At 40.3% G+C, this 12542-nt stretch overlaps 2 protein-coding genes across 3 annotated transcripts in view; both read right to left on the reverse strand.

Moving 5' to 3' along the window:
• The window catches only part of LOC124147897 (hyphally regulated cell wall protein 1-like), a 36388-nt gene that overhangs the window by 20780 nt on the left and 3066 nt on the right, over positions 1-12542 (reverse strand). The window contains exons 1-2 of one of the 2 annotated variants that reach the window (XM_046518741.2): positions 11563-12037; positions 6316-6472 (exon numbers count right to left, since the gene is read on the reverse strand). In XM_046518741.2, the coding sequence (XP_046374697.1) occupies positions 6316-6358 (43 nt within the window). In that variant the 5' untranslated portion in view covers positions 6359-6472; positions 11563-12037. Of the gene's footprint in view, positions 1-6315; positions 6473-11562; positions 12038-12542 lie in introns of those variants that run through there. The other variant, XM_046518740.2, reaches the window with a different exon arrangement.
• On the reverse strand, positions 7481-8206 carry LOC125372125 (lysine-rich arabinogalactan protein 19-like). The gene has a single exon (XM_048381175.1). The coding sequence runs from the start codon at positions 8204-8206 to the stop codon at positions 7481-7483; it is 726 nt and encodes a 241-aa protein (XP_048237132.1).

Below are 12542 nucleotides of genomic sequence, written 5' to 3' on the forward strand. Positions count from 1 at the left end.
AACACACAAAAATCCATTAGTTTGAATAATCAGTTTTATATCATGAACAACAACTGTTGTTGAAGCTTTTGAGTTTTTCAGACAAACAAGCTTTAGAACATTGTGTCAGTAACATCATCTGACAGTTTACCGGTGCCAGTTGCAGGTTTTGGTTCATCGAACGTGTCGACAGACGATGAAACTTCCGAAATAATGAGTTTTGATGTTTTTCCCCCATGGAAAGACATTACCGTGAGCACGTAACACCGGAAATACCATGTCAACAAATCCATACCGAAGTACGCAAATTAATCATGTAATTACACTGTCTGACTATAAAAAGTGTTCTTTGTATATCTGGACTTATGTTTGTAACTTATTTCATTAATTTATTCAAAATTACTTTTAATATTGTTTTAATTAATTTCGGCGAGATCGTGTGTGAAGTGATCGGAAGATCGCACAACTCACCGTTATTGACAGAAACCATGGTCAGATGACCGCTATTGACGCCTTGAAACGAACTTTAGTTGACAGAGAATGGATACATATGTCATAAATGCCATACTTTGACTCGTTAAAAGTCATATTTGTTTTTGTTGGACGATTCTATGTCAACACGTAATTCTCGCGATCACGCGATCACGTGCGCCGGAGCCTTGACGGTGACTGGTCAGACTGGTTCCATGTAAAACCATGTAATACCCGGGTATTGCAATCAGCTGCTTCGCTTAGGGTTATTATTATTTCAAATATGTTTAGTAAAAGCTGCATCTAAATTAACAAGATATTGGAATATATTATTCCTGATAAAAAAATAGTTTCAGGTACAATTTTTGCCGATCCTTGCATTAAAACCCTGTAAAGTTATATCATTGGGTGTGTCTTGACTGAATCACGGGTAAAATCCAAGAAAATGTGTGTACAGCTGATTGCTGTGTCCGGCTTAGTTTACGAGAAGATACACATGGTATATCCTGGATATAAATCAATGCCTAGCAGAACAAAAAATACAATTTAAACGGTAAATCAACATGTCTGGACTTCGCTAAAGGGGTAGATATATCTACGGTGTAATTTTGGGTACTAAACTCTTAACATCGTTAGTGCATTACTTAATAACGGAAAGTGCTTCCTTCATTCCAGGTATGGAGCTTCATATCGAAAGCGAAAACAGTACACATGGCCTAGCAGTGATCTAGTCGATGTTATTATGTTCTGATATCGATTTTTTTCACTGAAATTACCGCTCTTTTATTAAAGACGATCTTTTTTAATATCTAATGACAAGAGATATTTAGTCGCCAAACTTAATTAAAGACAAGGAGCCAGTTGGCGACTGACATGAAAATACCAGTCGCAAAATACAAAACTAGATCGCCATGGCGACCAATTTAGTCGCAACTTTGTGGCCTGGCCCATGGTGTGTGTGTGTGGTTTTTGTTCATTGTATTCTCCTCTATTTCATTATTGCTTCCGGTTGATCTCATTCCACACTCCAGGCTCTCTTTATGTCTTCTTTTTCATGCATAAATTTCATTTGTAGGATATACAGTAATGGTTGCAAGGTGTACCATTGCTTGTGTACTGATGTTGGTGTTGGTATAGCTTAAGAACCCTTTACACAGGGCTGCAACCTTTGTGCCACCTTTGAGCAATCAAAAACTGGCCATGACGCTCAATGGTCGCCTAAACCCAGAAAATCATGTTTCTGTGTAACTGCTCCAGCAGTTGTTCAGCAGTAACTGCTCGAGTTGTTCAGAGTCTGCAACCACAATGAAACACTGCAGATACAGAAAAGAGGTGATGTCTCAACTTGAGACTCTCAAGAGTTGCCATGGTCGCTGAATGGAGGCACAGTAGTCGCCACAGTCGTCGTTCAATGCACGTTGTTGGTCGCCAAAAGGAGGCACAAGGGAGGCAAAAGCATCGCCCTGATTGACGGGAAAATTTGCAGCAGTTCGCATCTATTACCTGGCGACCATTGGGCGACCACTGTGCCTTCATTCTGAAACAACGGCAATGCTTCTGCCTCCCTTCTGCCTCCTTTGAGCAACCAACCTCCTCGGCGACCTTTGTGCAACTATTTGTAACATGTTCATAAATTCCATGGCGATGTCTGAACCTCCTGTGTTCCACCTTGGAACAACCAAGGCAATCATTCTGCCTCCTTTAATCCTCCAACGACGACCTGGCAATTTTTATGGTCGCACACGGGAGGCACAAAGGTCGTCATCCTGTGTAAAGGCCACATTAAAGGCCACTTGGACCAGTGCTGTGTACTGTGTTGTCATTGAATACATGTACTTTTAAATATCACAATGGTGAGACCAGTAGAGGAAATGATATAGACCATCTTGGACTTTTGTTTTTTATCTATCCGCCCGCCCGCCCTCCCCATCCCCCCTACCCCAACAAACACATGCTACATTCAACCTTGACCATACATTGATATACACTGACACTGTTACTGAAGCTCCATTGATGCCATAATTCCAAGCACATGTTGTGAGTGTAAACATGACAAACAGTGTTATCTTTGGAGGCTTATTCACATGCATTAATTTGTTCCACTCAACACTAACAAGGATGAGCAATAAGTGTGCTGGCCACACCCACCTGTGTTTACACCACACCTGTCACACATATATCACCAACAACAATGCAGGGTTATCTTCAGGCCCCTCAGCCTCCCAGTCACACAGAGAGTTATGTCCCAGCTAGATAATGTCCATCTATCTTCCTTCACAAACCTCATTACAGGACCACAGTGTTGGCTTCCTCTTTATCATGTCCACATGGGCAGACAGGCAGGCCCCCCAACCACACACCCCATCTGACTGATGCCTTTCTCTTGTACATTCTCTGACCGTGTCCTTGTACCGTGCTTTCAAGCATCATGATCATTGTTCTACAACCCATATCTACCAGGGATTTATCTAGGATTCCCAACTCAGTGCCCTTGGCAGTATGGGAAATACACTGAAGTAAAGAAAGTTAAGGAACATGACTATTTTGGGGGATATTCTTTTTGTAGTGAAGTTTGGTTTGGTTTGTTTGTTGTTTAACGCCGCACTCAGCAATATTACAGCCATATCACGGCCGTCTGTAAATAATCGAGTCTGGACCAGACAATCCAGTGCTTGACATCATGAACATCGATCCACGTAATTGGGATACGATGATATGCATCCACCAAGTCTGCGAGCCTGACCACCTGATTCCGTTAGTCGCCTTTTACGACAAGCAGTGAAAACTGAGCACACAATTTCAAAATACATCCCCCAAAATATTCATGATCCCATACTCTTTTCTTCAGTATAATTGTTAAATTGTTAAAAATTAGGATTTCTGTAAAAAAAAATGTTCTTAATGTATTATATTTTAACATTGTATTTTAACATGGCACTCAATTGAATAATGTAAAATTAACCATTAAACATGTTAAAGACTCCTACTCGTGTCCTGTGATCAGTAACATACAGTTCACCATGAGCCAGATATCATATTAGTAATAACTATACTAACATCAATTGGGAAATGTTTACATCCTATTTGTCAAGTTTTATCCATATATAAACACTAAAAGCTAGCATGCTGAAAATGATGCCACATAGCAAGTTCAGGATTGTAGACTCACATGGTTTGGAATAGGCTACCAATATCCTTAATGTAAATTTGGAAGAGAAGACTGTCTTTAACATGATTACTCTACTCAAACAAACAAACCACATTTTCAAATACAAATTTTTAATTTTAAATTATGTATAGATTTTCATGTTTATTGGTAATACTAGATATTATTCCGGTTTAATTACGTTCCTTGTGGTCAAAGAAAACACATAAATTTAAGAAAAACAGAAAGTCCCATGCCACCAAGAAAGTTACTGGATATATATGCACATCAAGCTGAATAACTATCATGTACAGTACACAAGCTCAATCCTTAGTAGCAGTTTTGAAGTTTTTTCAGGTGCCATTTTTGTTGCCTTGCTAAAATAACAGGGGGTTTGGGGGGCTTGCTCCCCACTCAACGGCTTGAATTAAATGTTTTCGTAAGTAAATGAAATGTTTTATTACCAAAGTAGATACAAAATACCGGTACGTGGTCACTGAAATGTGGCTACAACGAATGTCACTGATGAGGTCGCACGCCATGATGGAACTTCTATTTTCAAGTATGTTTACCCACGAGCCCGGGTATGGTGCTGACAAACATAGAAACATAATCGGGGCGAACTGGGATTCGAACCAACAACCATAGGTTTCTGGCGTGCCCGAGGGTCGCAACTCTGCACAGCGAATTGCGGCGCCTTAGACGACTGGGCCACCCGTGTCCCCCTTTAAATGGTTAGACTGCACTAGATATAAAAAATATTCAATGTTCAGAGCTCTAATTGACTTTTGAGCATTTGAGTTTTTACTCTTTGGTTTCCATTTTAATTGGGTTATTACAATATTTTTTCACTCATCTATTCATCACTCTATTGGGTTTTTCCCAAAATGAGTGAACATTTTAAGATTTAAAAAAAAATGAAATTTTGCTCTTAATATATAGCTCGTAATTGTGTTTCGGAAATTAGGTCCTTTGTACACATGTTAAAAAAGCTTCATTGGATATTTACGCGAGCTGTTTTTATACATTTGAGTTTTTCCTTTAATGCATGTGTTTCTGTACGCGAGTTAATTAAGAGTAATTGGGTTTTGAAAATTTGGGGGGTTATTTTACGCAAATACGCTGCATATCTGTAGCTCTAATGTAATAAGTTACTCGTGCATCTCAAACAAAAAACAGTACCTACACAAAAATACGGAGATTCTACTCTTATCGTTTGATATAAATAAAGAGAGTAAATATGTCCTACATGAAAAGCTTACCTTCTAGAACATGTAAAAGTTCACATACTAAACATGCCAGACAACAACGGAAGCTCCCTGCCTCGGGCAGTCGTGTCCCAGATTTACATTAAAGCCGTCCTTCATCTGGGACAATTCACTCCCATTACCATACATTTTGACAAGAATAAAATTCATTATGTACATTGAGACAAGTAGGGTTGAAAGTACTGTCAATGTGAGAACTCTTCACTTGTCTGGAAACTTCATTCTCCATGGGAGAAAGAACAATTGTGGGGATCCGATTACCTAAGCCAAGGGGAAACACCCGAGCGAAATCCAACTTGACACAGCTCACTTTGGACCAGCGGCTTATGCAACATAACTAGATATATGGAGAAAGCTTGTGGCCATGTCATCCTGCTAGCCTTACTCTCTTACCTTCCTATCAAATAGATGAAACTGATAATTTCAACCCCTATATGAACCTGTTTTTGCCCTAAGAAATAATATATATATGAGGTCTTTGAAAGGCATTTAGAAGTGATACACATAAGGAAGAGAATATATGGATGTCAACTTCTGTATTATGAGGAACACAACATTTTGGAGTATATGCTTACTCCTTCATCAGGTGAATGAATGCCATTAGGCAGAGAGCATGTATACGTAAAAAAAAAATTAATAAGATAACAAAAGGTGGAAAACAACATAGGGTAGAAGCTAACAAAGGAAGCCAACAGATGATACCATAGGTGATTAGCAACAGAACATGGAAAGCCAACACTTAAGTTCTCTTCCTCAAATATATATGGTTTTGTTTGTTTGTCGTTTAATACCACACTCAGCAATATTCCAGCAACATGACGGTTGCCGGTAAATAATCAAGTCTGGACTGGTGATTGATATTGTGAATAACCATTCACACCGTTGGGGTATGATATCACGCCAGCAACTGGGTAACTGAATCCAATCAACAAATCAATATGGTCGTGAAATTCGGTTTTATTGACGATTGCGTATGTGTGTGCATGCACCACCGTGTGCATGCTTCTTCTAGTTCAGACTAATGCCAGCTTATATTACTAGACCACTGTGATATCATGCCCTAGTTCAACATGGATACCCCACTCAGACACACTCCTTGTTTTATCACCTTAATGTCGATCGTCAGGCAGGTTAACAATAAGTACCATTTTCAACGTCTTTTCATATGACACAGCCAGGAATCTAACCACCGACCTTCAGCTCTCCACGAAGATGCTCTATCCAACTGATCATGCTGATCAAGGAGGTGGTCATATTATATGTGAGGATGATATCAGATTATCAGACGTTGTATGGAGGCCCATCAACCATGTCAACATGATCCAGCGATAAAAATTCAGAGCCAAGAAAATAAAAAGTGAACAAAAAACATTTATTCGGCCAGAGTTAACGTCATGCAAATAGTCCCAGCAAGGTCAGCAAGGCTTTATGATGTAGGGGTACGATACATACCGATAGATGTGAGCAGTGAGCCGGCATGGGGGATGCTCTCCATGGGACAGGTGATGGAGGCTGGAATGTGGCTGCAGAAGCAGCCTGCTCCGACTCCGATGACGGACCAGGTAATTAGGTCACGCTCATCTCACCAGGGGCACGCGGCTTCTGTCATCTGAAATGTATGTTGGGTCATGCGTACATCAGCAATAGCACTCCAGACATGTGTCACTGCATTCAAGCTAATGGACTCCTACATGCTGACAGGAATACCTACCGAGACGGATTTAATTGTTCACCTGTACTACCTGACTGAGCGATAGTGGATTAGTATTGATAAAACCACATAGATCATATACTGTAAATCATTAAATCAATGCAAAAATTGTGAGTCTACCTTGATCTCATTAATACTAATAATAGAGTGACATATTTTTATCTGGATATTATACAGCAGTAGAAACTAACAGTTTTAGTCCACTAGTCCTTATAATGACAACACAGAGAAAAATCCTTTAAAAGGGCACTACTAATAATCCTTATAAGCGGTAGAAACTAACACTTTTAGTCCACTAGTCCTTATGATGATAACATATAGCAAAACTCTTATAAATGGAAAATTTCCACTAGTCCTTATGATACCTTAACCATTGGGCAGTTTGGCAAAGACTACAGGACTGGTACCGTTCGTTCGTTCATTCGGAGATTTAACGTGCGCTTTCCGCATGTAATAAATTACACTTTAGCATATCTCGCACACGGGGAAGCACTTATACTATTGGGGAAAAAAAGCATAATGAATAAATAAAGAAGTGCGACCCAAAAAAATGAAAATTAGGTAAACCTAAAATGATAATCTAGGGGGTTGGGTTTTGGCTGGGAGGGAGGGGGTGATAAGAGAATAATAATAATATAGAAAAGTTGGGCTTGGGTGGGGGGGGGGAGGGGGTCAGGCGTAGGAAGGCACGGCATCGGCTGGCTAGCTGGTGTGGTGGTGGGAGCTGGAGCTTACTGTTTCTCCCCAGCCAGGAGCCTCCTGTCTAGGTCAAGCTCCCCTGGAGGGAGAGCTTGGAACAGTGCGGTGGTGAGGCGGGCGGCGGCGTTGGTGATGAAGAGGGGGCTGACTTGAAGATCGCAGTCGACCAGGAAATCCCAGAGATCCTGGTAGCTGTGGATTTCATGTTCAAGTCTCTTCTCCCCAGTACTGCACCAGCACCATGGGTGGGCGTGGGCGGTTGCTGGGGTATACCTTGCCGCTCTCATGCTGGTAGCAGGGGTTAGGGTGGACCTTGTGCTGCTCCAGGATGAGGCTGGCCTTCTGGGCAAGGTCGACACGGACGTCTTCCTCAACAACTGGTTCCGGAACCGGGTCGGTTTGGAATTGGCTGGTGTTGAGGGAGGGGCCTGGTGTTACGGCGGTCTGTGTTTCCGTGGTCTTGCTTGTAGGTGGTGATGGGAGGGAGGGAGAGTCAGGGGAGAAGATACTTTTCCTCTTTCTCTTCTTCCTTCCGTGTCCTGTCCCTACAGGTATGCGAAAGGGCTCCTCCCCTCTGGATTCGAGGGGAGCGAGTTCCAATGCTGCTGTTGGGGGCGGAGGGGTGGTGGGTAGGCTCTCCTGGATCTCCATGGCGGCGACTGGTGGAGCCTTCTTCACTTTGGGCGGCCTGGCCTTCCGTACCGGGCGTGGTGCAGCAGGGATAGGGGCCGGGGTGGTTTTCTCCTTAGGCTTGGTCTTGGCCGGAGCTTTGACCAGAGGCCTTTTCCTTTGACCTAAGTCGAAGGAGATGGAGAGGGTGGAGGAGTTGGACTTGTAGGAAGTCCTGAGGGAGTATTCCCCAACCCTGAAAGCCAGCAAGGGCTCTAGGATGGCAACTAGCTCCCTTGGTAGCGACTGAGCGATGTCTCTCATAGTTGAGCATGGGTAGCGAGCTTGGAAGGACACGTCTGCACGGGGCGAGTGTCCAAGCCGAGACTGGTACCAATTTCTAACGCTGCTTATGATACCTTGACTATTGGGCAGTTTGGCAAGGACAATTGGATTAGTGCCAATTTCTAACACTAATACATTGGAGCGTATTGGCATGTCAGGTTCACTGCACATTGAAACAATGACATGTACAACAAAGCCCACAATGAACAATGTAATTAACATGATTAAGTGCTTGATTTAGTGCTTCTCAAATACCTTGTCAAGTGTGGTCATCGAGCAGTCATGACAGTCACCATTAGTATGATGGTGTCTTTGTTCTTGGTAACTTTGTAAAATAATCCTATAATTACAAGCAAAACACAGCACACCCATGTGACATAGTACATTACACTGCTCATTTTGTGTTCTAGTGCATTGTGCTAACTCAACACTTGAAACTGTACAATCCTCTTGGTGAACCGACCCATTTCATTTGAATTTCTTGCTTTTGACAGTTGACGGGTGAAGTTTGAAGATAGCAAATGATATTATTCAATGTTTGTTTTTTTATTTTTGCTTGTTCAAACAACAATATTGACAGTAGCGGGTGACCTCGCCTAGGTGAACACTACCAAGCTGACTGTCGTTCATTTCCCGATGACATCAGTATCTCACATGATTACGTTGTCAATCGGGCGGAGACATACAGAACTACTTTAGGGGAATTCCTCAATGTCTAAAAATAACATTGAAAATAATTAGGGAAAACTGAGAGTGACATCGATTTAGGCCATGAATGATGCAGGCTTTGAAGTCAGACAGATAATGTATCATAATTTAGTCTTTAAGACTTCTCAAACAGTATAAAAAGCATTCACATCAGCAGCATTACCAGCGGAATATGGTTTTGCCTTGTTTCACTTTCAGTTGTTTGTGATTATTTCAAATGATATTGTTTCCTGATCACATATCATGAGATATTACCGGTATCAATAAGTAGGAAATTTATCACCTCACTTGCAATGACTTCGGATAATAGAATTGAAATATTGAAATGCACAAAAAAACATGCTTTTCCCGATGGAAGCGGCGTTAAACCACACTCACTCACTCACTTTTGTCCTTCTTCGTTTTTTAGCCCTGGGTTTAAATTATAATAAAATGTTACTATATGAAGTAGGCAAACTCTGTAGTTAAGCCAATGGCTTCAAAACGTGCAGTCCAGGTAATAATGTCACACCACTCTGGCTTTCTCCCTCGTGATTGACATTATTGAACTGTAACTCTTGGGGGGTAAACATCTTATAAACAACTGATCATGCCTTGACAAATTTCATTTCTTAATTAGTACTAGTAGCAGAGCTTTATAGACAAATACAATTGTCCAACACTTGGGGCAGTGGTTAACTTTGCAGACACGGAATCATACAGGTCAAACAAGTGTACTATAGAGTCAATGTTCCTGTGCACCAATGCATCAGCTAAATGTTCTCCTTAACCCTCATGGTGCCTGGACGTCAGTCAGCCTGCAAACCGCTCAGTGCCTCACTGTGCTGACGTCGCGGTTACAAAAACGTATACATTGTTTAAAAAGTGTAACAACGTTCTTATTTCTTCACACAACGTTACAAAATTATACGACATAATAGATCTTTAAATTGCCTTTCGCTGAGTCTAAAAGTTGTTGCAAAATGAGCTTATTGTCATTCCGGTGCCATCATTGAAAGTGTGAGTAGTCCTAATTTCGTCTTTTTCTTACTTTTTGTTACTTTTTGTGAATATTGAAACATCCCCATGACCACATGAACACCGGTACTGTGTCTTTGTCATAAATATATGTTATTTGAAATGAATAACATTTGACAGGAAATACCTTCATGGTTCTAACCATATGACATTTATTTAGATGTGTTCCGAAAAAGAGATATGCGCATGAATGATTGGACTTGCAAATAATCGAGAGAAAAAATATCAGTTTTCACAACGTCAAAGCAAATTACGGGAAGTTGACACCAAGAGGGTTAACAGTGTCTCCTGCTTCATCCCACCTTGAGAAACACCCCAGCACAGCGTTAGAAATTGTCACTAGTCCTGTAGTCCTTACCAAACGGCCCAATAGTCAAGGTATCCTAAGTGCTAGTAGAAATTGGCCCATTTTAAGGGTTTTGCTATATGTTATCATTGTAAGGACTAGTGGACAAAAACTGTTAGTTTCTAACCCTGAAGCATGCACCGGTATCAGACTGATTCCGTTAATGATTCTGAAGTCAAAGTCTTAAGTCCATAAAGTGTCGACAGCACCGAAACATACATGTCACATACACATATACATATATATGTATAAGTCACATACGTATATATGCGACCCATGAAGATCCGGGGTAGAACAAGTCTTCAGCAACCCATGCTTGCTGTAAAAGGCGACTATGCTTGTCGAAAGAGGCAACTAATGGGATCGGGTGGTCAGGCTCGCTGACTTGGCTGATGCATGTCATCGTTCCCAATTGCGTGGATCGATGCTCATGATATCAATCAATGCATTGTCTAGTCCCAACCCGATTATTTACAGACCAATCACACCAACATGAACAGGCCTCAAAGGTGCAACTAAAACGGTAGCCAATGCGACCTAAATTTCAGTTTGTCTACTGTCTAAAATTCAGAGGTAGCCAAATGACTGCCTTGAAAAATATCTTGTGGTGACTAAATTCTATTGCTACACATCTGTAGACACAAAAATAAATAACAGCTGATCTTGGAAAACATGTCTGCCTATAATTGTACTCACAAATAATTCCTCCTAAAGTCGACAATGAACCAATAAACATAAATATTAATGTAATTAGTACTTTATTTTAGTTGGCAATGCTCATTGGATAAGCAAGGATATACCTGTATAATCTAGTAACATAAATTGCATCATTGTTCGAGTCACAAGTAACAAAATCAAGTACAGTTTCCACTAATATACAATTCCAAGACTAGTGCTATAACTTGCATATTATAATAGTTATAATAGTTATAAAAGTTATAAAAGATAATTTCAAATGCTTTTGGCTACCTACAATATTAGCTTGACTTCTTGATTTTACCACTGGCTACCTGGAAAAAAATACTTGTAGCCATATGGCTACTTGGTAAAAATTTAAACTTTGAGGCCTGATGAACAATGATGAATGTCAAAATAAACATACAGTTATTACAGACTTCGCATTGAAAAATGTTAAAGGTAACTTAATTGTTGATACATATCATTCTGATGACTCACAAAACATCATAACAGATCCATAACCACCAAATAGTCAATCGATAAAGATAACATATATCAAATCACAAACACAATAGAATACCAGTACCTTCAGTAAAACAGGTAAATATGATGGCATTTTAAGCAGGAGCACTCATTGGAAAGTTTCAGCTGTAAACACTGAGATGTCACTTCAAGGCCAAGCTAGACTACTGCTGACAAGGAAATCTTTCTAGCTACAGACTCATCAGTTCAAAGTTCAAATCTCACTATCGTGGTGAGAAAAACTGTATTTTCTAAACAATTCTCACCAGGAAGCCAAGCGTGTCTAAATGGTCTACACCTGGTGAGCTGTGCCGTAAACATGTCATAAACTAAAAAAACATGTACAGGTATTACAGGGACAATGAAAACTGCACAGTCATCAATTTCAAATGTACTTCCAAAGAGCAGTTAGTGTCAATGCAAGCCTGTGATAGCTAAAGATTGACAAAAGAAACTTACATGTTATGCTTCCCGTGTTCCAAGCCTATAGCATGTATAGAGAAACAGGGCTTTGTTGACAGCAGTTAATGCAATGTATTTAATTTCAGCTCTCATGAAAGGAATGTCTGCAAAGTGTAAATGTTAAATTTCAGCTGTCTGCAAAGTGTTGACAACACCAAAACAAATAGTCACATACATACAAATCTTGAATTAAATGTGAAATATGCATTTTGTCTTTGTTCGCATAAATAAAACTTAGCATTTATGTCTCCAAAATGACTATCAACAATAAGACGGCCTCACTGCACACTTTGATTAGCGGAAATACCAACTTGAATATAAACACAAACACGGTTTATTGTAACAATTACACAAAAGGCATCAGGTGAGTTATCACTGTGGGGTCAAAAGTTTTAGGAAAACACTGTTTATTGGTTTTTTTTGGTTTTTTATTGTTTTTATGGAAGTGATCTACTCAGCGCTGATAAGCGGTGCCATTTGCTGTTTGATTGGATGAAGGTAAAGTTTGATTAAGGTAAGGATATATATCATTCCACTGGGGATGGTGTGGGGGTATTCGCATTGATATTGAGTCACATTTTT

The sequence above is a fragment of the Haliotis rufescens genome, unplaced genomic scaffold (genome assembly GCF_023055435.1).
Source record: "Haliotis rufescens isolate VD_foot unplaced genomic scaffold, xgHalRufe1.0.p SCAF_1, whole genome shotgun sequence".
NCBI lineage: Eukaryota > Metazoa > Mollusca > Gastropoda > Lepetellida > Haliotidae > Haliotis > Haliotis rufescens.

Coding starts and splice junctions, on each gene's coding strand:
- LOC125372125 (XM_048381175.1), bottom strand. CDS start 8,206: ATGAGAGACATCGCTCAGTCGCTACCAAGGGAGCTAGTTGCCATCCTA.